Source organism: Macaca nemestrina, chromosome 1 (assembly GCF_043159975.1).
Source record: "Macaca nemestrina isolate mMacNem1 chromosome 1, mMacNem.hap1, whole genome shotgun sequence".
Lineage (NCBI taxonomy): Eukaryota > Metazoa > Chordata > Mammalia > Primates > Cercopithecidae > Macaca > Macaca nemestrina.
In genome coordinates, this window is record NC_092125.1 from 138,069,223 (window position 1) to 138,091,304 (window position 22,082).

Consider the following 22,082-nt stretch of genomic DNA (forward strand, 5'->3'; position numbering starts at 1 on the left):
AGAGGACAGAAAACCAAACACTACATGTTTTCACTCATAAGAGGGAGCTGAACAATGAGAACACATGGACACAGGGAGGGGAACATCGCACACTGGAGACTGTCAGGGGTGGTGGGCTGGGGAAGGGATAGCATTAGGAGAAATATCTAATGTAAACAATGAGTTGATGGGTGCAGCAAACCAACGTGGCACATGTATACTTATGTAACAAACTGGTACATTGTGCACATGTACCCCAGAACTTAAAGTATAATTTTTAAAAAGTGCGTGGCAGTTCCCCCCTCACTCTCTCTCTCTCCCACTCCTCCATGGTATGACGTGCCAGCTTCCCCTTTGCCTTCTGCCATGATTGTAAGTCACCTGAGGCCTCCTAGCCATGCTTCCTGTACAGCCTGTGGAACTGTGAGTCAGTCAAACCTCTTTTCTTCATAAATTACTCGGTCTCAGGTCGTTCTTTATAGCAGTTTGAGAATGGACGAATACATGTTCTTTACAACCCTTGCTATTCAAATTCTAGTCCAAGGTCCAACAGCATCGGCATCCCCTGGCAGTGTATTACACACACAGATTTCCAGGATCAACCACAGACCTACTGAATGAGAACCTACATTGAATAAACTCCTCAATGCACATTGAGAAGCACTGCAAGTCTGTCACTGCACCTTACTCACTGATGGAGAGAAAGGACAGAAGTAAGGAGAGAGAAGAAAGGAGGCAATCTTATTTTAAAAACTCTTACATTATAGTTGTAAATAAGTATTTTAAGTGTTATTATTTTAGTAAATAAGTACTGATTTTAACAAGTAGTCTGAGACTTCATAAACCAGAAAATATTTTAAAATAAAAATTTAAAATTTTATGTAGTACATGATATGTTCCTTTTCTATTCATTTGTTCTTCAATATATCATTGTCCCAAAATTTCTCCCAACCAATTTTGTAACCTAAGTACTAGTATGGATAAAGTAGCATATAAAATTATTCTTTCTTTTATTACTTAAGTTGACATAAAAATCCTGTCAGCTTTGACCTAAAGATAAGAGCATTCATATTTTCTCTTGACTAGCTACTCAGCACTGCAGTGTTTACATATTGTTTTCCTTTTATTTATGTTTTCAGGGTGTTTCTGTTATCATTGTTGTTGTTTTTAATATTCTCTACCAGAGCTGAGTGCTAACTTTAATTCATTTTATTTGGTAGGAAATAAGTTGTCAAAAATCAAACTGTGTTAAGTCAATATCCAACTTTATAATTTGAGCTCCCTCAAAGTTGTAAAAAAAAAAAATTTAAGAATCCTCCAAAACTTTTTCAACCTTAGGTAAGCTTAAAGAAAAACTAGAGGTCAGAATTATATGTGATAATGAACCTTGTGAAGAAATAATCTGGTTGATGTAAGTACTTTGGGAATTCTAAGTACTGGGTTGGCCCTTATCCTTATTAGCAAATATAAGTGAATGTTTGTAGTGCTCACACACTTGTGGCCTCAAAAACACAATAAACAAAGAGCACAAACCTGGAAGGGTAGAGAACTTCCTTAAATTTAATTGAAGTTCTCCTTAATGTTTGCTGAAGAGCAAGAATTTCTCCAAGTTATTCAACTATTATCTACTCATTATTACTTGCAAGAAATCAAAAATTATGTGAGGACTGAACAGCTTATAGAACATATTTGTCATAGAAAATTCTATTTTTCATTGAAACTGTTGAATATTTTTATTTAAATACATATTATGTATTTAATCTTAATCTAGACACTTTTTAATATATAAATTGTTCAGCATTCTAAAAATGAATTCATCTGCTTTGTACAAATTACCCTGCCACAATATTTGGTGTGAAGGGTCTCATTAGTTAGGCTTTGGGCTTAGCTTTCCACTTGCATCCTGCTTAAAATAAAGAGTCCCCTTAGTAGAGACCATTCCAAACACACCAGAAAGCCTTGTTCTTCCACAGGATCATCACTAGGCAACTGTTATTTATCCTTAACTTATAAAGACTTCCTTTCCAACCTAGATTACTTACCCACAATTAAATATTTTTAAATACCAGCTTGAAAAATAATGTGTCCTGGAGGCAGAGAGGTTAATAAGTCGACACATAAAGCAAGTGTTTCAAATGTATTTTAGGACAAAATTTTATAGTCAATATTCTAAAGTCACGGAGGATTGTTGGCTCTCCTTTTGGGCAGTGGATCCAGGAAGAACCCAGCAGGGGATTTTGCTCATTGCTTTCCTTCTAAAAGTTCATATTCTTTAGGTCAAGCTATTGTTAGAACCACCATTCAGATCATACACATTCATATAGTTTTATTTTAAGTCACCTTTTTATTATTATATAACATGCAGAAGTTTGTACAATTAATATGAATTTTCACAAAGTGAACCCACCCATATATCCAGCACAGATCAAGAAACACAACATTGCCAGTGTCCCAAAGGTCTCCGTTCTGCCCTCTCCCAGTCCTTACTTAGCCTCCACCCCTATCCAAGGAACTTTTAATATCATAGATTAGTTTTGCCTATTTTTGAACTTTATGTAAATGGAATCATATGGTATTAACTCTTTTGTATCCAGCTTCTTTCCAGCAACAATGACATGAGTTCAAGCAATTCATCAACATTACTGCATGTAACTGTAGTTCATACATTCTCGTTGCTATGTAATATTGAAGAAATATATAACAATTTCTTTTTCTACTCTATTATTGATGATATTTGGGCTGTTTCCAGTTTGGGGCTATCATGAATCATGCTGCTACATATATAGTTTCAAAACAAAAGTAACCTAATCAGTTTAAATAAGAAAAAGTTTGGCAGATACTTTTTTCATCATTAATTTCAACTAAAAAAATGAAGCTATTGGATTAGATAGAGCAGAGATGAACCTTTAAGTCTAACATTCTATACTCCTACAATATCTAAATACCATGTCTTTCTTTTCATAAAAAGTAGTCTCTACAGAGCCAGCTCACTAGTTTCCTATTTCTGCTGTAACAAATTACCACAAATTTAGTGGCTTCAAACAACACAAATTGGTTCTCTCATCGTTCTGGAGGTCTGAGGTCCAGAATGGGTCTTATGGACCAAAATCAAAGCGCTGGCAGGGCTGCATTCCTTCTCGAAGCTCTCGCAGAGAATCTGCGTCTTGCCTTTCCCAGCCTGTAGAGGCTGCCCACGTTTCTTGTTCCCTGGCCTGGCCTCCAGCCAACAATCCCATCAAACTGACAGCTGCATCTCCAGCCACATCTCCTCTGACTCTCCTGCCTCCCTCCTTCCCTTATAAGGACTCTTGTGATTACACTGGGTCATCCTGGATAGTCCAAGATCATGAAGATCCTTAATCACATCTTCAGGGTCCTTTTTGCCACGTAAAGTAACATATTCACAGATTCCAGGGATTAGGACATGGACATCTTTGGGGGCTATTATTCAGTCCACCACTCCAACCCTCTGAAATTATTCCACTCCCATTCCCCAGTACACTCTGCCCTTGACACCTCACCACAGTAAAACGGTAACTCAATGTCCTTTTGTTTTGTGATCTCACCTCCCAGACATTTACAATGAAGCTCCTTGAGGAGGGGGACTGGCCAGCTCCATGCTGTTTCCCTACCACCAGCACAATCGCTGATCCTCAGTGTGTACCCAGTAAATGTTGGTTGGTTGAGTGGAGAAGTAGCAGTCCCTACATCCTCATATCTTCTCTCTGGTAGATGAGAAGCAGCAACATGTGACATTCAGAGACCTGAGACAGCTGCCTGCAAGTACGGTTTTATTCCATATTCTGGTTTTAACCAAAACACTTAAGACCTCTCTGTGCCTCAGTTTCCTCATCTGAAAAATGAGGTGGCTGGCAAAGGTAATATCTAGAGTATCTGGCTAGCATTAATATTCATTTTAAATGGAAACAATGCTTATGATACATTGTAAAGTGAAAAGGTCAGAATTCAAAATTCTGTAGGTTGTATGATTTAAACTGACTATAAAGTTATACACCAAACAAACCTAAGATGTTAACCAAAGGAGAAACTGAGGGTATATGGGGTATACTGGCACTCTGCACTAGCTTCACAATTTTTCTGTAACTTTAAAACTGCTCTAAAATAAAAAGGTTATCTTTTTAAAGTTGCTTGGCAACAAGCCTAGATTATAAACTCCTTGAGGGCAGGCCTCATGTTCTTTCTCATATTTGTTTATATAAAACCTACAACAATACTTCATACAAAGTGCCCAATAAGCATTGAAATATAAAAAGAAACTGGTTATGTGGATTTCAGATTAGTACACACACAGTCTCTAACACTCTTCTCAGAACTGTGAAATAAGCTTCGCTATATGTAAAAGTAAAGGCCAGCCGGGCTTGATGAAATCACTGGTCATCAAGGAATGAGATCATGGGGTAGGCTGTAAAAAGATGCATCAGAAGAAGCGTGAAAGGGACCAGAAAGGGGACATGTAGTTTGTACAGGCATATTTCATCATTTTTTATATATTTGAAAAATGAAAAAAAAATGTATTCATGATTCTCAGTGGGGATAAGGATGGATGTTGAAGGACTGTATATGGTGTTCATATGTACAAGTATGGGCACATATCCAAAACTGGTTGGAAATGTTGATGTTATTTGCATGGATTTTTAAAGTTTGAAAAACATTTGATTAAATTATTCAGTTCCCCATTAAAATCACTTTATTATTTAAAAAATTAAGTTACCTATTAAGCATCAATGATTATTAACTTCACTATCTCCAGATCCGATCATCTCTAAACTGCTTGCTACGGTCTGAATGTCAGTGTCCCCCCAAAAAATTCATATGTTGAAATTCTACCCTACGAGGTTGGTAGGATGGGATTAAGAAATAGGGCCTTTGGGAAGTGATGAGGGAGAAGACCTCATGAATAAGATTACTGCTCTTATCAAATAGGCCCAAGGAGGTTCATCCACCCCTTCTGCCATATGAGGATGCAATAAGAAGATATCTTTAATAAACCAGGATATGAAACCTGGAAGCAGGTCTTCACCAGACAGTGAATCTGCCAGTCCGTAATCTTGGACTTCCCAACCTCCAGAACTGTGAGAAGTAAATTTCTGTGGTTTATAAACTACTCAGTAGAAAGTTATTTTGTTATAGAAGTCCAAACAAACAGACTAGGACAGTGTTTATATGATCCCAGTCCTAATGAGTTAGTTTTATAAATGCTTAGGTAATGATTAAAGAATTATGCATAGAAAAAGTTACATTAAGAAGACATCAAACAACTAAGCATTGTCATATTTGTGTGGCAAGACCATGGATCACATTTCTTTCTCTTTTATTCCAGGAGGCAATTTGTATCTCTATGATGAAAATAAAAATAACGTTTAAGATGTATTTAAGAGTCTATATAAAAAGGTTTTTTATAGTTGGCTTGTAATTTGAGCAATTAATATTACAAATCTGTATGCATAATAACATATATAATCAGATTTTTAAAAAGTGTTTAGAAAAGATTTCTTGATTTCTCCTCCATCTCTTCCTTCAAACCTGCTTCTTCCTTAGTTTTCCCTATCTTAGGATCACCATTCTCCCATCTATTCAAGCCAAAATCATAAAAAAGTCATCATTTATCAAGCCTTTTCCCTCACTTTCCTGTAAGCAGTTCATCAATAACTACTGTCAACTCTACCTGTAAAATATATCCTGAATCCACCCATTTCCCTTCATCTCTACTGTCACCACTTCAGTGTGAACCAATGTTTTACAAACTGTAAATTGCCACTCATTGCTGAGTTATCAAATCAGTTTTGTGGGTGACAACCAGCATTTCTTTCTTTTACAGTGAAAGAGAACAGAAAAATTCAGAGGGCGTCATTCACGGTAAGGGTATTGTCTCATTAAATTTTTGCTTATGTATATATATTTATGGGTGGAGTCACCACACAAAATATGTTTCCTCCTTTGGATTATGGAAAAAAATGTTTGAAACCCTAGATTTAGGCCCACATCATTTCTCACTTGGACTGCTTAAAACCTGGAATGTTTATTCTTGGCACAATAAGAAGCCAAATACTTTACAATGGCCTAACGACCCAGCATAGTCTTATGCCTCCTTCCTCTCCGACCACATCTTCATCTCTCATCCTCCTCACTCATGCTGCAGTCACACTACCTGCTTTTCACTGAACACACCAGTCTCCCCACCTCCAGGACACTGTACTTGCTATTTCCTCTGCATAGATTGTTCTTCACAATACTTGCAGATGCCTTCTGCCTGGTCTTAGCACGAGTGACATCTCCACAAAGTAACCTGTTGAAAACGTCCCCAATTTCCATTTTCTTCTATTTATTTCATGTTACTTATTATTATATGGAATTATGTTTATTTCTTTTTTCAGACATCTTTACTCCCCATCTCTCTTTGCTACAGTATTTAAGTTCTAAGAGAGCAAAGTCTTCCTTGTCTGCCTCCTTCACTGATAAATATTCAGAGCCTAAAATAAAGCCTGGTAAATAGTGCATACTGAATAAATATTATTTACTTTTTATTTTTTATTATTGAATCAATATTTTTTGATTGACTTCCTGTCTGATGACGTACTAAATGTGAAACACTATGCCAGACCTACGGGTTGAAGATGAAAGACACACGCTACACAGAATCACCTGATTTGCTTTCCCTTGTTCCTTATCTCTGTCTTAATCCGTTTGGGCTGCTATCATAAACTATCATCAAGTGGGTGCTCATAAATAATAGAAATAAGTAACAGAAATTTTTTGCAGTTCTGGAGGTTGACAAGTCCAACATCAAACCTCCGGCCAATCTGTTGTCTGAGGACTCACTTCCTGGTTCACAGACAGCTGTCTTCTCACTGTAACCCCACAGCGCAGAGGAGTGAGGGATCTCTCTGATACAAACATTCAGTTAATTGCCACCTCTGTTCCCTTTCAGAATCTAAGCTCCCTGTGGGCAAAGACCCTGACAGTTTTGTTTACCGTTTATACCCTTTCCCTTACATGGTGCCTGGTACCTAGAGTGTTAATTTTTTTTTTTTTTTTAATTAAGTGAACGAGATCTTGAATTTGTGGTGGCCCCAATACACAGAGTTGAATAATGTTCCAGCAGGTCTCTGTTACCTGGGTTAAGCGTAGAAAATGTAAACATTTGGTTTGATCTAGGGTAAGGATATTTAGGAGTTGAAGCTAATGGCTAGAAAGTCATGAAAGGGGTAGACAATGGAATGTAGACTTCTGGCTTCACTTCTTAAATAAACAGCTTAGATTCCTTTTTTTAAAAAAATGGTTCAGACCAGGTGTGGTTGCTCACACCTGTAATCCCAGCATTTTGGGAGGCCAACGCGGGTGAATCACCTGAGGTCAGGAGTTCAACACCAGCCTGGCCAACACGGTGAAACCCCGTCTCTACTAAAAATACAAAAATTTATCGGGCGTGGTGGTGGATGCCTGTAATCCCAGCTACTCGGGAGGCTGAGGCACAAGAATCACTTGAACCCGGGAGGTGGAGGTTGCAGTGAGCCAAGATCATGCCACTGCACTCCAGCCTGGGTGACAGAGTAAGACTCCATTTAAAAAAAAAAAAAAAAGAAAAAGAATGGTTCAAAGTCATATGTTTTCATTTAGAGTAGTAATTTTTAAAGAAAAAAATTACAATACTATTACATCTATTTTCTCACTCCATTCTTTAGAATATAAATCCTAATTAGTATTTAGTTTTGCTTACTACAGAGCTTAGGAATCATCTACATTTTTCCCTAGAGCATGCAGATGTCTTACTTTCCTTCATGATATGGTGCCTTAGAACAGGGGTCCCCAAACACCAGGCCAGTTTGTGGCCTGTTGGGAACTGGACCACACAGCAGGAGATGAGCGGTGGGCCAATGAGCATTATCACTTGAGCTCCGTCTCCTGTCGGATCAGCAGGGCATTAGATTCTAATGTGAGCACCAACCCTACTGTGAACTGCACACGCGAGGGATTTAGGCTGCATGCTCCTTATGAGAATCTAATGCCTGATGATCTCAGGTGGAACAGTTTCATCCTGAAACCATCCTCCCTACCCTGTCCCATGGAAAAATTTTCTTCCACAAAATTGGTCCCTGGTGCCAAAAAGGTTGCGAACTGCCACCTCAGAGAGTCAGTTGTAAAAATCAGGAATGGATCTACTACAGATAATGATCACCAATCAGCTAAAGACCAATAATGTTGCAGGAAACAAGTATACCAGCAAAGTCACAGACAATAAACATTGTCATAATAATGTCCCCATCTGATTTCATCCTGGCCTTGACTCTCCACAAAGCCCACCAAATAATCCCAGCAGCGTACACCTAGAGTCACAAAGAACACAGAAGTGTTATAGAAAGTCCTGAACTCATGGCAAGTCCTAACACTGAGTCAATCAAGGTAATTGACCCATTAGTGATGGACTGGCTTCTCACAATAGAGGATTCAGACTGGTCTTGGTGAGAGGGGACTAAATAACTTACCATTTACATTTCTGTTAATCATCTATTTTCCTTTCTGATTATTATATTTAATTGTGGGAAACAAAGAAACTGAGTTCTATATTTGGATACCATGATGAAAATGTTTACATCTTTTAAAGATTAAAACCAGGAAGAATATTACAAAATTCAACTTGGCTGCAAGTACAGTGGGAAAGTACATCATTAAAACTTTATCTCTTTCCCCTAAGAATGTTGAAGCACTCAGCAGATATTTATACTTAGCCTTTTTGGCTAGGTTCATTGATTGCAACTGATACTGTCTCCTCTTGCAAGTGAGGCAGATGGAGTCATAAACAAGTGGCCTCATTCAAGGGCATACAGTCACAATCAAAATTGGAATTTAGACCACCTCCAAAAACTTACACCTTGAAACTAGTATTCTGGAATTGCTGTCTGATAGGAATTTGCTCATACCCTACCATACCCTGGGCTACATGCCCTAACCTTGATTCTAATTACCATTTTCGTTGTTGTTGTTGTTGTTGTTTTGAGATGGAGTCTCACTCTGTTGCCCAGGCTGGAATGCAGTGGTGTGATATCGGCTCACTGCAACCTCTGCCTCCTGGGTTCAAGCAATTCTCCTGCCTCAGCCTCCCGAATAGCTGGGATTACAGGCGCATGATGCCACACCTGGCTAATTTCTTGTGTTTTACTAGAGACAGGGTTTCACCGTGTTGCCCAGGCTGGTCGCGAACTCCTGAGCTCAGGCAATTCGCCCGCCTCAGCCTCCCAAAGTGCTGGTATTACAGACATGAGCCACCATGCCCAGCCCATAATTACTGAATGATGGAATCTGAAAGAAAAGTGGCCTTCAATTCAACCAGTTCAACTTCTCACTTTCCAGATCAAAAAACAAAAGCCAGTAAGGTGACAGCACTTGCCTAAAACGCTTACTAGGAGGTAATAGGGCCAGAACTGGAATCCAAGTTTCTAGAGTCCCAGATGAAAAGATTTTCTATGTGTTATCCAAAACATCAAAGTCTGTTCTAAAGCCTGTAGTGGGCTCTGCACCGACTAGTTGCCCCATTCAATGGGGGTGGGAGGAACTAATTTCTTTGACCTCTCAGCTGAGAGAAAACACAGCAGCTTGGCCGTGGCCCCACTTATACAGGACAGGAAGTTCTGAGATCCAGGTTGCCAATCAAGAATGAGTTTGTTTATCCTGGTTGTTCCAGGAATTCATATGATAATTTAACAAGTACTCAGTAAATGTTAACATAATTTAATGAGGGCTTTTTTCTCTCAACTCTATCTGAACATTTTTGTTACATTTTTAGTAAAAAAAAATAAGAATAAATTCCCTTACTATATGGTCTTGAGGATGAATAGAACGTAGATCAGAAAGAAAGGGCCTCTAGGCCAAATCACAGCAAATGCAAGTGCCTGGAGCTGGATGAGCATGGGGGCAACAGTGGCACTCTTCTGGGAGAACTTTCAGGGGTACTGTGAGGTTGATTTAGATAGGGTAGGGCCATAGATATCATCAAGAACCTTAGATCTGGCTTAAGGAATTTAGACTTGGGAGTGGAGTACTGGAAGTTTTGAGCAGGACTGTGACAAAAATTTCAGATGGATTCTAAAGTGATGACTTCAAAGGTAGCATGTAGGATGGAGGGGAGAGTGTGGATTTGAAGGCCAATTAAAAGACTGCATGGGGCCAGGCACAGTGGCTCACACCTGTAGTCCCAGCATTTTGGGAGGCCGAGGCCAGCAGATCACTTGAGGGCAGGAGTTTGAGACCAGACTGGCCAACATGACAAAGCCCCATCTCTACTAAAAATAACAAAAATTAGCTGGGTGTGGTGGCGCGCGCCTGTAGTTCCAGCTACTTGTTGGTTGAGGCAGGAGAATTGCATGAACCCAGGAAGCGGAGATTGCAGTGAGCCGAGACTGCGCCAGTCAACTCCAGCCTGGGAGACAGAGTGAGACCCTGACTCAACAAAAACAAACAAAAAAATAGCATGGTTGTCCAAGAGAGAATGTTTCAAAGTGCCTCTCCATTTCCCCTCTGAATTCATAAACTGAAACTGGGAGCCTAACACAGTCCCTGCAGCCTCCATCCCTGCTCCAGGATCCACAGCTGCTTCTGCTCCACCCTTTGAGCTTCTGCCCTTTCTTGCACCATCCACAGACCACCTCATGCAGGGAGCCAATCCCACTGCAAGGCTGGGGTCTCCCCACTCCACAGTAACCTCTAGCTAGAGGACTTCAGAGAAGGGCCTTATTCTTTAGGCCTCTTACTATCATCTCTGGACCTTTCTCAAGCTCCTTGACTTGACAGGGCTGAGCTGACCCCATGGGGAACAATGAATCATGGGGTCAGCTCATTGGAACCTGAAAGGGTGGTGAGGAAACCTGGGTCAGTGACCACTCAGGAACCTGAAATATCCACATGCAAGGCATCAAGGCAAGACATTGCATCAGAAATCTGAAAAGTCATGAAAACCACAACTGTGTGGTGCTTGGAGAGAGCTTTCTTTTTCTTCCAGATGCTCTCTGGGAGAAACTCCACACAACACTGGCATTATGTTAAAAGTCTGTCACAGGCTCTACCACTCTTCCAATTACTATGCCTTCTCTTTTATCATTCATGGCAAATGACTGCAGCTCCCCACATTCTGACATCACAACCCAGTGGCATCTGTCCCCTCTCCATTCCACAGCCTTATTCCTGAGTTAGGTTGTTTTTCTAAATCCCTTCACCTCTCTGTCTGATATTTATCAGGTCAGCGTCTTTATTTATCTTCCTTGTCCCAGGCCAGCCATCAGGATTAACTACATTGCAGGTCCTTGGCCAGTTTCTCCATCGCTTAACCTCTTCTGTACTCTCATTCATCTAATTTGACACTGAGAATCTTCCTTGAATGTCATTTAAATCATATTACTAAGCCTTCAAAGCTACACCTGTTCCTTCCTAATTGCCTCGTTTCAAACTAAAGCTCTTGCTAATAGGATGGGAGAGTTGGAAGGAACGTCAGAGATTATTTTACAGATAACAAAACTAAGACTCAGATTAAGATGCTTCTTCATGGTTGCTGTAGGCTTTCGGGCACCTCACTCTTTCCAAATTGCTCTTTTCTAATTGACAATTCAAACAAAATTCTACCCTCTTGTACCTCATCCATTCATACATCCTTTCTGTCCACAACAGTGTACTTTATATATGTATTTACATATGTGTATATATGTACTTTATATATGTATGTACCCACCTACATACATCTAGAGAAGCATATATAATGAATATGTATGTATTCCATTTTAACACAGAAAAGTCATAAAACTTTTCTTTTTCCTTAGCGACAGGGTCTTGCTATGTAGCTCAGGCTGAACTGAAACTCCTGGGCTCAAGTGATGCTCCCACCTCAGCCTCCCCAAGTAACAGGGACTACAGGCACGTGCTACCATGCCTGTCTCTGAGAAAAGTTGTAACTTCTTATACTCTTGATACCATGTATAGGAATTTTACTATATTCATTTTTTTCCCTGATAAGTTCCTGTCACCCAAAATGCAATGTATATAAACATAACATTTTCTTATTTTTTTCTGTTCTCTGAAGTCCCTTCCTCTTTCCTTGGTGTCATTCTTCCCAAATTTCCATCTTTCCATCTTTTATCCTCAACAGAAATACAGCCCATCATCCAGCCTATCATCCCTATTGCCTTTCCTTTTCTGTACAAGTCCCTTTCGGAAGTTCTCCACAGGTAATTTCTGCTGAAATAATCCATGATCTGGTAAGATGACAAGACTAGATATGGTAATTGAATTTAGTTGGAGGTAGGTGAAAAGAGAAAGGGACTACGTAGCAATGGCAGGGAGGATCTAGGAGCACTGTGCCAAAAATGACAATGGGCACAGCTACTCAAGCAGAGGGTGGTGTGTACCACCCTTAGATGAAGAGTCCAATTTGGGGGAAGCATCTAGGAACATCTGTCAGAAGACCAGTTACTAGCATAGGGAACAGTTACAAATTTGTCAAATCACTTGTTTTGTGCATGCTGAAGGACCATCAAAAAGGAGGGAAAGCAGTAAGTAGACTTTTAGAAAAAGACCAGAGGATAGAAGAACAAAACATGGATCATGTTTGAAACGGCCTGAGGTGTGACAGAGACCCCATTTACACTTGCTTCTAGTAGCTCTGAATACTTGTAATATCACCTGTGGCCTATCTCCACTGACAGCTGTGACTGCTATTTTCATTCTGAAATTCAGCTGTTCCTTTGCCAGTCTGGACACAACATTTTAGGCATGTTCTGAAGCATGATTCATGGTACTTTCCATAGGCCAAACCTCTTCAGTATTCTATTTAATTAGTGCTCTGCTTCCTGACCTGCTGGATATTCTCAAACCAAGATGCAGGATTAAGACCACAGGCAATTTGAGAAGGTAGGAATTCCAGCCAAGACACTTGGCAAAAAGCACTAGAGACCACATGAGAGGCCCTAGGGACAAAGGTAAGGAGATTAAAAACACAACTGCCAAAGTTTTACTTAATCTAAAAGAACATATCGATTAGACAGCACCATTCCTTTCATTAACAAGCATGACTAAAATGTTTGCAACTCCTGCTGGTCTGCTACCAAGCTGGGACCTCAGTGGGGAGAAAGGGAGGGAAGGAAATAAGCAAGCTCCACCAGGATCCTGAGGAATAAAAATTTACCTTTAGGATTAAGGTGCTAGAAGAGATTATTTGATTTGCAGAATATAATTTTATCATTAATCTATTCATTAATTACTATTAAAGTATACACCTTGCAGACAAACTTTTGCACTAAATAATTGTGATTTTATTTTTTTTTTCCACAAAATACAAAGCTTTGCACCACATTGTGGTAGTGTTCTAGCACAAGAAAATCCCAAGGTTTTCATGGAGGGGAAGGGGAGAGGGGGGTGATTTACAGGGTGTTCATTTTATCATTCTTAAAATGTTAACTAAAAATTTCATGACAAAGTATGTCAACCTTGTATAACATGCAGATTATTGCTTAGAACTTGCATATACTTTAAAATGGCACACATAAAGTACACAAACATTTCAAAATTTTAATGGAAATAACTTAGACATTTATTATCCCTCCAAATAAAACAACCAGGAAACAAAATAAAGAATGCTAAGTTGCTATTTTAAGTACTGATAAGTCCTAGTAACACTGATTCATAAATTATCTAGTCTTACATTTTGTAAATAAAAGTTCTTCAGCCTTATGGAAATAAATTAGAAGGTATGTTCTCAAAATAATATTAAGTATATTTTGACAGACTTCTAAAAATCTTTGACAATTATATATTATACATTCTCAGAAAAAAAGTATATATCTATGTATCTATATATATCACTATAGCTCTATTTACTGCTTTCCAAGTAGCTTTTTCAAATAAAATCTAAAAGTCATTATTATTACAAATTCTAATACCAAAAAATCTCATAACTTACCCTATTTACAAGTTAGTGAGAGTATTATCTACACAAAGTTCCTTAAGTAAAAAGTAGACACAGTCATACCAGAAACAAACCAAACAGAAAACAGAAAAACATAGAGCACATTCTATATACAGCTATACCTTTAGGCTTGTAAAGTAGCAAATAACCCTAATGTACACTTAATTACAGAAAGAATTACATAAAGATATAAAGAAAAAATATACAGAGGATGTTTAACGAGTTTTCAGCCAGAGGTACTGTACTTATAAATCTTTGAGATTTAGAAATATTTCTGGTTTTGGTCTTATGTATAGGGCCTGATGTGTCCACTGCTTAGAGTGAATAAGTGTAAACATTTTCAATGCAAACAAACCAATCTTTAGGAGCTGCTTTCAATTCTTCACTGCTATCCAAAATATATTCCAATAAAGGTATGAATTATTATCAAAACTAGAAGCCGGCCTAGTGTGGCCTAGAAAGGGGTAGGGTTCAAGTCCTTGGATGTTGTACTTTGGAAAACACCAAGTAATGCAGTTGCTGGTAAATTTCAAAGAAACATTACCCTAATAGCAAAGTTTTCCCTAACGAGCAGGACTCTAAAATAATTTTGCCACAAGCCAGCACCTACCCTCTCATAACAATTCCTCTGTGCTCCTGTCATGGGGTCTAAAAAGAACATTTAGATAATTTACAAGCCTATAATAAATCTTCAGCTGAAACACATTACAAAGCTCTGATTGTTAAACCAGTTTAAGAAAGAGAGAGATGACAGATGTCTCTTAATAAAACCATAACATTATTAGCTTTGCCTCATGTTTTAAACAGGTATTAAATGCTGAATGGCTTCCTGTAGTCTCTTAATAAGTCATGATTTGTCTGAGCTCCACTTTAAACTTGACTACAATGCTTTTTTTCAATGAGAGAACCTATTTGTAAACTTTTAAATTTGCCATAAGAGACTGGGAAGCTTACAGATACCTGGGGAGGTCTCAAAAGTTGACAGTGAAAGGTGTTAGCATAAAAGAGGGAGATGCTGATGAAGTCATCTGGGGTATCAGGAGAAAGAGATGGAAGGATTCAAAGAGAAAACTTCTAGATCGAGGGAGGACTATCACAGCATTTAAGGGAAAAGCACTCTCAATGCCTCCTCTAACTCCAGATCCTCTAGCTTTTCATTTTCCTATACACCTCACATGTGTTTTGCATCAGAGCTCACTTTCAGTAGCTTTAATGTATTTCAAGGAGCTGTGTTTAAGGTTGGGAAGGTCTATGTGCATCCAGAGACACAGGAAGGGTCTCACTGTATGCCGGCTTGCACCTGAGAAACACTGTGCTACTCTTGATAAATTATCTAAGTTCAACTTCTTATGGAATCCAAACACATAAAAATACACAAACTTTTATGAAGTATTATTGATGATGTCAATACATGAACTATTCCATTTCAGCTAATAGACTAAACCACTTAAAGCCATTCAAATGCACATTTATTTAAATGTTTGGAATTAAGAGCAGCCTAGAAACAGAAAACGTGTTCAAATATTTATTTTAACAGCATCTTTTGGAACATGTTTATTTCCCTTAAAAAATGACACAGACAAAACATGTACACTGTAACAACACTTTCTCCTCTGTTTCTCCAGAAGAAAAATGTTTCTGCATGCCTGATAACAGATGGTGCAACCAATAGTAAACCTGGCTCTCAACACCAGTGAAGAACCATTCTCCAAATGCCCAGTGTGCCTCAGAGGAAGTATACAATTTAAAAGTTGACCCTGTAGCAAAAATTTTGAGTCAAATTATTAAAATTTAGAAAAGAAACTGGATTCAAATACTTACAAACTAGGCAGTTTTTAAAACTAGACCTTTAAGACAGTCCTGGGTCATCCATAATATATGAGAGTCACTCTTAGGGGTGGTTACAACATAACTATTATTTCACTTAACATAAGGCTAATCCATGAAATAACAAAATCAAACAGTTGGGATAAAAATTTAATTCAACTTACTGTAGGGTATCAACACATATTTGAGCAGAAGTTAATTTCTTTGCACTCATATATAACTTCATTTTGAGTTTTACATAAATGCAAATAATCCTTTAAAAGACTTTAGACCTAAGAAGGCAAACTTTGTAAGTTAAAGCTCATAATTTTCAAATTTTCACAAATAAAAATTTAATGCAGGATCTATGATCTTGCATGCTATTAGTTGGTTTTCATTCATTGTTAAGTTTCACAAGAACTTTTATTGTCTAGGATACTACACATTCAAAAAACATCTTTATAATTACAGGTTGTCATATTTTTTTCTACAAAAATAGAATTGCTCAAAAATTTTTATCAATTTGCTTTTATTTTTCTATAAATATTTTAATAGAGTTGTTAAATATCAGAATGCCTGATAGAATCACTTAATCTGTGTAGTCAAAATACTGAATATTTAAAATGTCTAGCAAACGTTTTTCATTTAATAAATGAAAAATTCATCGTGTAGTAAATGATATGTTCCGTCTTCATTTGTATTTTAGGTAGGTGAATACAATCATAGAACAGCAAAGTGTACCTCCTGCAAAGGTCAGACTTAAAGTAGCAGGGCAGTTTCTAGTGGCACTTCCATTCCATGTCTGTTGTATGAGGAAATATGTAGAAGCTACTTTAGGGTATTTAATCTGGATGTTGAATTAACTGTCATGCAGCCAGCATAAGATAAGGATTGCTGAATAAGGGAATCACAAACTTTAGTTCAAAATTTTGATATTTTAAATATACTTATTTAGTGAGTGGCTATACCAGTGAAGGGTAACATTAATGAAAGTAAGAATGAAGTTTTAAGCATGGAATAGTAACTATAAAAACAAACTGCTACACAGAGACTCACTAATATTATAGCTTTATACTGTCTTCATTTTGATAGTGGGTTTAAAATCTGTGTTCAGAACTAGAGAAATATCCAGAGTCAAAAAATATTTATCTCAAGGTATCTTTCTAAAAGAAAGAATTTCCAAAATATTTTTATTATGTAAATTTTTTAAAGCCACTTTTCCTGCAAAAAGGTAAGAACAAGATAAAATCACTTGCTTTCCTAGCCCCCTCTAGTTAACCAGTACATATTTAAGCACCTATGGTGTTGACAGCATTAAATTTAGCAACAAATTATCAGTGTAATATTAGCTGCTTTAAAAATAACTATTATTTTACATTAATTCTTTCAAAAATAAATGTACCTAGTATAAGTCAATCAATTTCATTTTATCACTTAGTTATTGACTGAGATTTCAATCTTCTTTAAATGTTCTAAAACTTATCAGGCTCTATCTGCATTGAATAATCAAATCAAATCAAAAGTCTTGATTATATTCAGCTAGCATGAACAATGAAAGTGAGTCAAACATTCTCCTTCAAACCACGAAACTGCATGGATTACATCTTTTGGCATGAGTTCAATTAATTTCAAGTATTCATCACTGGTAGAATTAAATTTCTTCCTTTCTCAGGTAAGAATAATCATTAAGCTCAAGTGCTTAAAAAATAAATAAAGGCAATAATAGATAAATATATAATTCTATATTTGGATTGCAAGAATCAAAGTAAAAGCAAAACACATACACACACAACCAGAGTCGCCAGTCATCTATCTTCATATAATCAGACAATAATTTTGATGATAGAATACTTGGATTAAATTACCTTCTTGTTTTTCTGTGCTTTAAGATAGAAATTCAAAGCATTAAAATGCCGACTAAGCAAGCATGGGTATGAATTGTGAGTAAAATATGAACACTGATTTTTTGTAATAGTTTGGGTCTCATCAAGAAGAGGCCTATTTCAGGAGCATAATAAATGCATATTGCATAAGACTTTGGTACCGATGGCGCTGGGTTCAGAACTCAGGGAAGATTTTGCAAACAGAAAATATTTTTCACAGAAAAAATGCAAGGAAAGCAGATAGGGATAATAAAGCTTTTTTTCTTAATGATTCCTCCTATTAGCCTAAATAGTCCTCTATCGACATGCATTTTTAGAAGAAGAAATTCATCTCTTAAGGAGGTCTATAATCTGTCTTAAGCCTTACTATAAAATAAAAAAAGCAATAATTTGATAAATGCTAAAATAGAAATAAGACAGTGATATTTGAGAAATCTTAAAATGTGGGGCATATTCTCCATGACTAAACTAATTAAATATTCCCAAAGTGGTAAAATATTTCATCATTAATAGGTGACTGCATGTCTGAAATAAAAAATGTTACTTCTGAATAGCCTGAGAAAGAGAACATGCCAACAATTTAGAAATTAAACCCTACACAAGTGTTGACAGCCATAGTAAGAAAAGAGTGCATACAACAAATGTTAAGAGCTATTTACAGATTTAAAAGCAGTTCCCATTCTTTCAGCAAAATTGGTGACATAAAACCATTTGTACCAGATTATCATAGTCATCTTTCACAGAGAAAAATACTAATGCAGTTAAGAGATTTCTCAAAAGATTCACCATTATATTGATCATTTTTATTTAAACCTTTAAGATTTTTATCCATGCTTATAAATAAGGCAAAAGAAAGGCAGAAAAGACATCTTGGGATGAAAACTTAATTTTAATTTTACTTTCTTTTTTTTATTTTTTTTTTTTGAGACGGAGTCTTGCTGTGTCACTCAGGCTGGAGTGCAGTGGCACAATCTCAGCTCACTGCAACCTCCATCTCCCAGATTCAAGCGATTCTCCTGCCTCAGCCTCCCAAGTAGCTAGGATTACAGGCGCCAACCACCACGCCCAGCTAATTTTTTTGTGTTTTTAGTAAAGATGGGGTTTCACCATGTTGGCCAAGCTAGTCTCGAACTCCTGACCTCAGTGATCCACCCACCTTGGCCTCCCAAAGTGCTGGGATTACAGGCATGAGCCACCGTGCCCGGCCTTCTCTTTTCTAAAGGTTAAAAAAAATGACACTGAAATCCTGAATAACAATTATAATTAATAAAGATACACAAGAACATGCCAAGAATTCACCCTATCAGCAGATATAATACTGGGTAGTAACCAAGTTTGCTTATCGGTAGCACTCCTTTAATCAAGTTTTCCATTCTGAAGACTATTTTTGGCTTTCTCTTGTTTGATGTGAGAGATGACTTTGATGCAACCTTTTGAAATTTTGATCATCCACATGACATTCATCACATCCAAAACAACACAACTAATGACCCAGGATAACTGGATTAAAACTCCAAGCCTTTTGTAGGGTTCTGTTCCATACACGGAATACATGAAGCCATAATGAGGAAGCATTGAGGCAATCCGCACGATGAAGAATACTACTGTCATGAGTATTCCATTGATAACGATAGCTTTAGAAAACTTGGGATACTTCAGAGCTTCAAAGAACCACCTGAAAAATGAATTAAAGAAACATCACATTTACACTGCCTCTCTGAGGATTTAACCATTTTTATTTTAGTTTTTAAATTTTAAAATTCAGTGAAGGAGGAGCAAAGGGCCTAGAATAGCATACACAATGCTGAAAAAGAAAAAAGTTGGAGGACTCACACTACCCATTTCCAAGACTTACTATAAAGCGACAGTAATCAAGTCAGCATGGTGTTGGTGAAAGAATCAATAAACCAATGGAAGAGAAAAGAGAGCTCAGAAATAGACCCACACAAATATACTCAACTGATTTTTGACAAAAGCATAAAGGTAATTCAGGGAGGAAGAAAGTCTTTTCAACAAGCTGTGCAAAACTGTATATCCACATGGAGAAAAATGAAGTTAAACAGAGATCTCACACCTTACACAAAAATTAACTCAAAATGGATCAAAGACCTAAATGTAAAATGCAAAACTATAAAACTTCCGTAAGAAAACAGGGGAAAAAACCTGCATGATCTTGCATTTGGTGGTGATATTTTAGATACAACACCAAAAGCATCATCCATGGAAGAAAAAGTTGGTAAGTTGGACTTCATTAAAATTAAAACTTGCTCTGTGAAAGACACTGTTAAAGAAAAGACAACCACACACTAGGAAAACATATTTAAAATATACATGTATGATAAAGTACATGTATACAAAGTACATAAAGAATTCTTAAAAGTCAACGATAAGAAACAACCCAATTAAAACACTGGTAAAAAAGCATAACAAACATCTCATCAGAAAATATATACAGATGAAAAATAAGCGTATAAAAAGATGTTCACTATTGTCATTAGAAAGTGCAAATTTCAGTGGCTCACACCTGTAATCCCAGCACTTTGGGAGGCCGAGGCGGGTGGATCACCTGAGGTCAGGGGTTTGAAACCATCATGGTCAGTTGGGTGCAGTGGCTTACGCCTGTAATCCCAGCACTCTGGGAGGCTGAAGCAGGTGGATCATCAGGTCAGGAGTTCAAGACCAGCCTGGCCAAGATGGTGAAACCCCGTCTCTACTAAAAATACAAAAATTAGCCAGGCGTGGTGGCAGGCACCTGTAATCCCAGCTACTCAGAGGCTGAGGCAGAGAACTGCTTGAACCCAGGAGGCAGAGGTTGCAATGAGCCAAGATCACACCACTGCACTCCAGCCTGGGTGACAGAGTGAGACTCCATCTCAAAAAAAAAAAAAAAAAAAGAAAAGAAAAGAAAAGAAAAGAAACCAGTGTGGCCAAAATGGCGAAACCCCATCTCTACTAAAAATACAAAATTAGCTGGGTGTGGTGGCGCATGTCTATAATTCCAGATACTTGAGAGGCTGAGGCAGGAGAATCTCTTGAACCTGGGAGGCAGAGGTTGCAGTGAGCTGAAATCGTGCCATTGCACTCCAGCCTGGGCAACAAGAGTGAGACTCCATCTCAAGATGAGAGAGAGAAAGAAAGAAAGGAAAGAAAGGAAAGAAAGAAAGGAGTGGAGTGGAGGGGGAGTGGAGGGGAGGGGAGGGAAGGGAAGGAAGAAAGGAAAGAAAGAAAGAAAGAGAGAGAGCAAATTTTAGCAACAAGATACTATACTATACACCTATTAAAATAGCTAAAATCCCAAAAAATGGACAATAACAATTGCTGGCAAGGGTGTGGAACAAGAAGAACACTCACTCATTGCTGCTAGGAATGCAAAATGGTACAACCACTTTAGAAGACAGTTTAGCAGGCATAAAACTAAACATATTCATAGTACACAAACCAGCAATCACATTCCTAGGTATTTTTCCACTGATTAAAAGATGTATGTCCACACAAAAGCTGCATACATGTTTACACCAGCTTTATTCATAACTGCCAACAACTACAAGCCATCAAGATGGACAAACATTGTAGTATATCCATACAGTGGAATACTACTTAGCAATACAAATAAACTATCAATTCATATAATAGCACGAATGAATCTAAAGTGCTAAGTAAATGAAACCATTCTGAAAATCCTGTATACTGTATGATTCCATTTGTAGACATTCTAGAAAAAGCAAAAGTATCAAGACAGAAAGCAGAGCAGTGGTTTCCAGTGTTTCGGAAAGAGTAGAAGGGGATTGAGTAGGTAAAATAAGGGATATTTTAGGGTGGTGAAACTGTTATGCATAACACTATAGTGTTGGATACATGACATTATGCACTTACCAAAACCCACAGAAGTGCACTAAAAGTGAACCTGATGTATGCAAAATTTTAAACAATCAGGAGGTTGGGGGATGCCAGGATGCAATGCCAACAGTGACAAATGAATCTTAACTGTTACAAATGTATGATATAACATCCCTGAAAGGACTAAGGTAGAAAGAGGTGCTGACCTAAGTGACTTCAAAGATGAATGGAGACAATAAGACAAAGGCAAAAGAAACTGTGTACAGGCAATGTACTCTAGCTCATGGCAAAAATGGCTGACAATTCTGAAACCATTATACATGTATATCAGGACTGAACAAATAAATAGATTTGTTTGATGAAAAATAGTGGGAACCAGGTTTCTCATTGTTGGAGTGAAAAGTTTCAGACGAGCAAGAAGAGGCTAGATTTTTGGCATGAGATACTGGATTAGATTTGGAAACAGTGAGCTATTTTAGCTTGATATAAATGCGTACATACAGAAATAATTATAGATACACGTATACACACAGGTCAGCATATTTCCAGGTTCTGTCAGCTAGGAGCCCATAGAAACCATGATGCCTCAGTAACAGTAAGCACACATGGCA

The 22,082-nt window shown here is 37.6% G+C and overlaps 1 protein-coding gene and 1 long non-coding RNA gene across 11 annotated transcripts in view; one reads left to right on the forward strand and one right to left on the reverse strand.

Annotated features, from left to right (window-relative positions):
• The window catches only part of LOC105485427 (uncharacterized), a 143,811-nt gene that overhangs the window by 23,627 nt on the left and 98,102 nt on the right, over nt 1-22,082 (forward strand). Inside the window, exon 3 of the long non-coding RNA XR_011611281.1 lies at nt 5,819-5,856. This is a non-coding gene — a long non-coding RNA (uncharacterized lncRNA). The remainder of the gene's footprint in view (nt 1-5,818; nt 5,857-22,082) is intronic.
• The window catches only part of TLCD4 (TLC domain containing 4), a 111,601-nt gene continuing 108,052 nt past the window's right edge, over nt 18,534-22,082 (reverse strand). For all 10 annotated transcript variants that reach the window (XM_071075731.1, XM_071075801.1, XM_071075668.1 and 7 more), the window contains one exon: nt 18,534-19,309. In XM_071075731.1, coding sequence (XP_070931832.1) covers nt 18,991-19,309 — 319 coding nt within the window. In that variant the 3' untranslated portion in view covers nt 18,534-18,990. The remainder of the gene's footprint in view (nt 19,310-22,082) is intronic.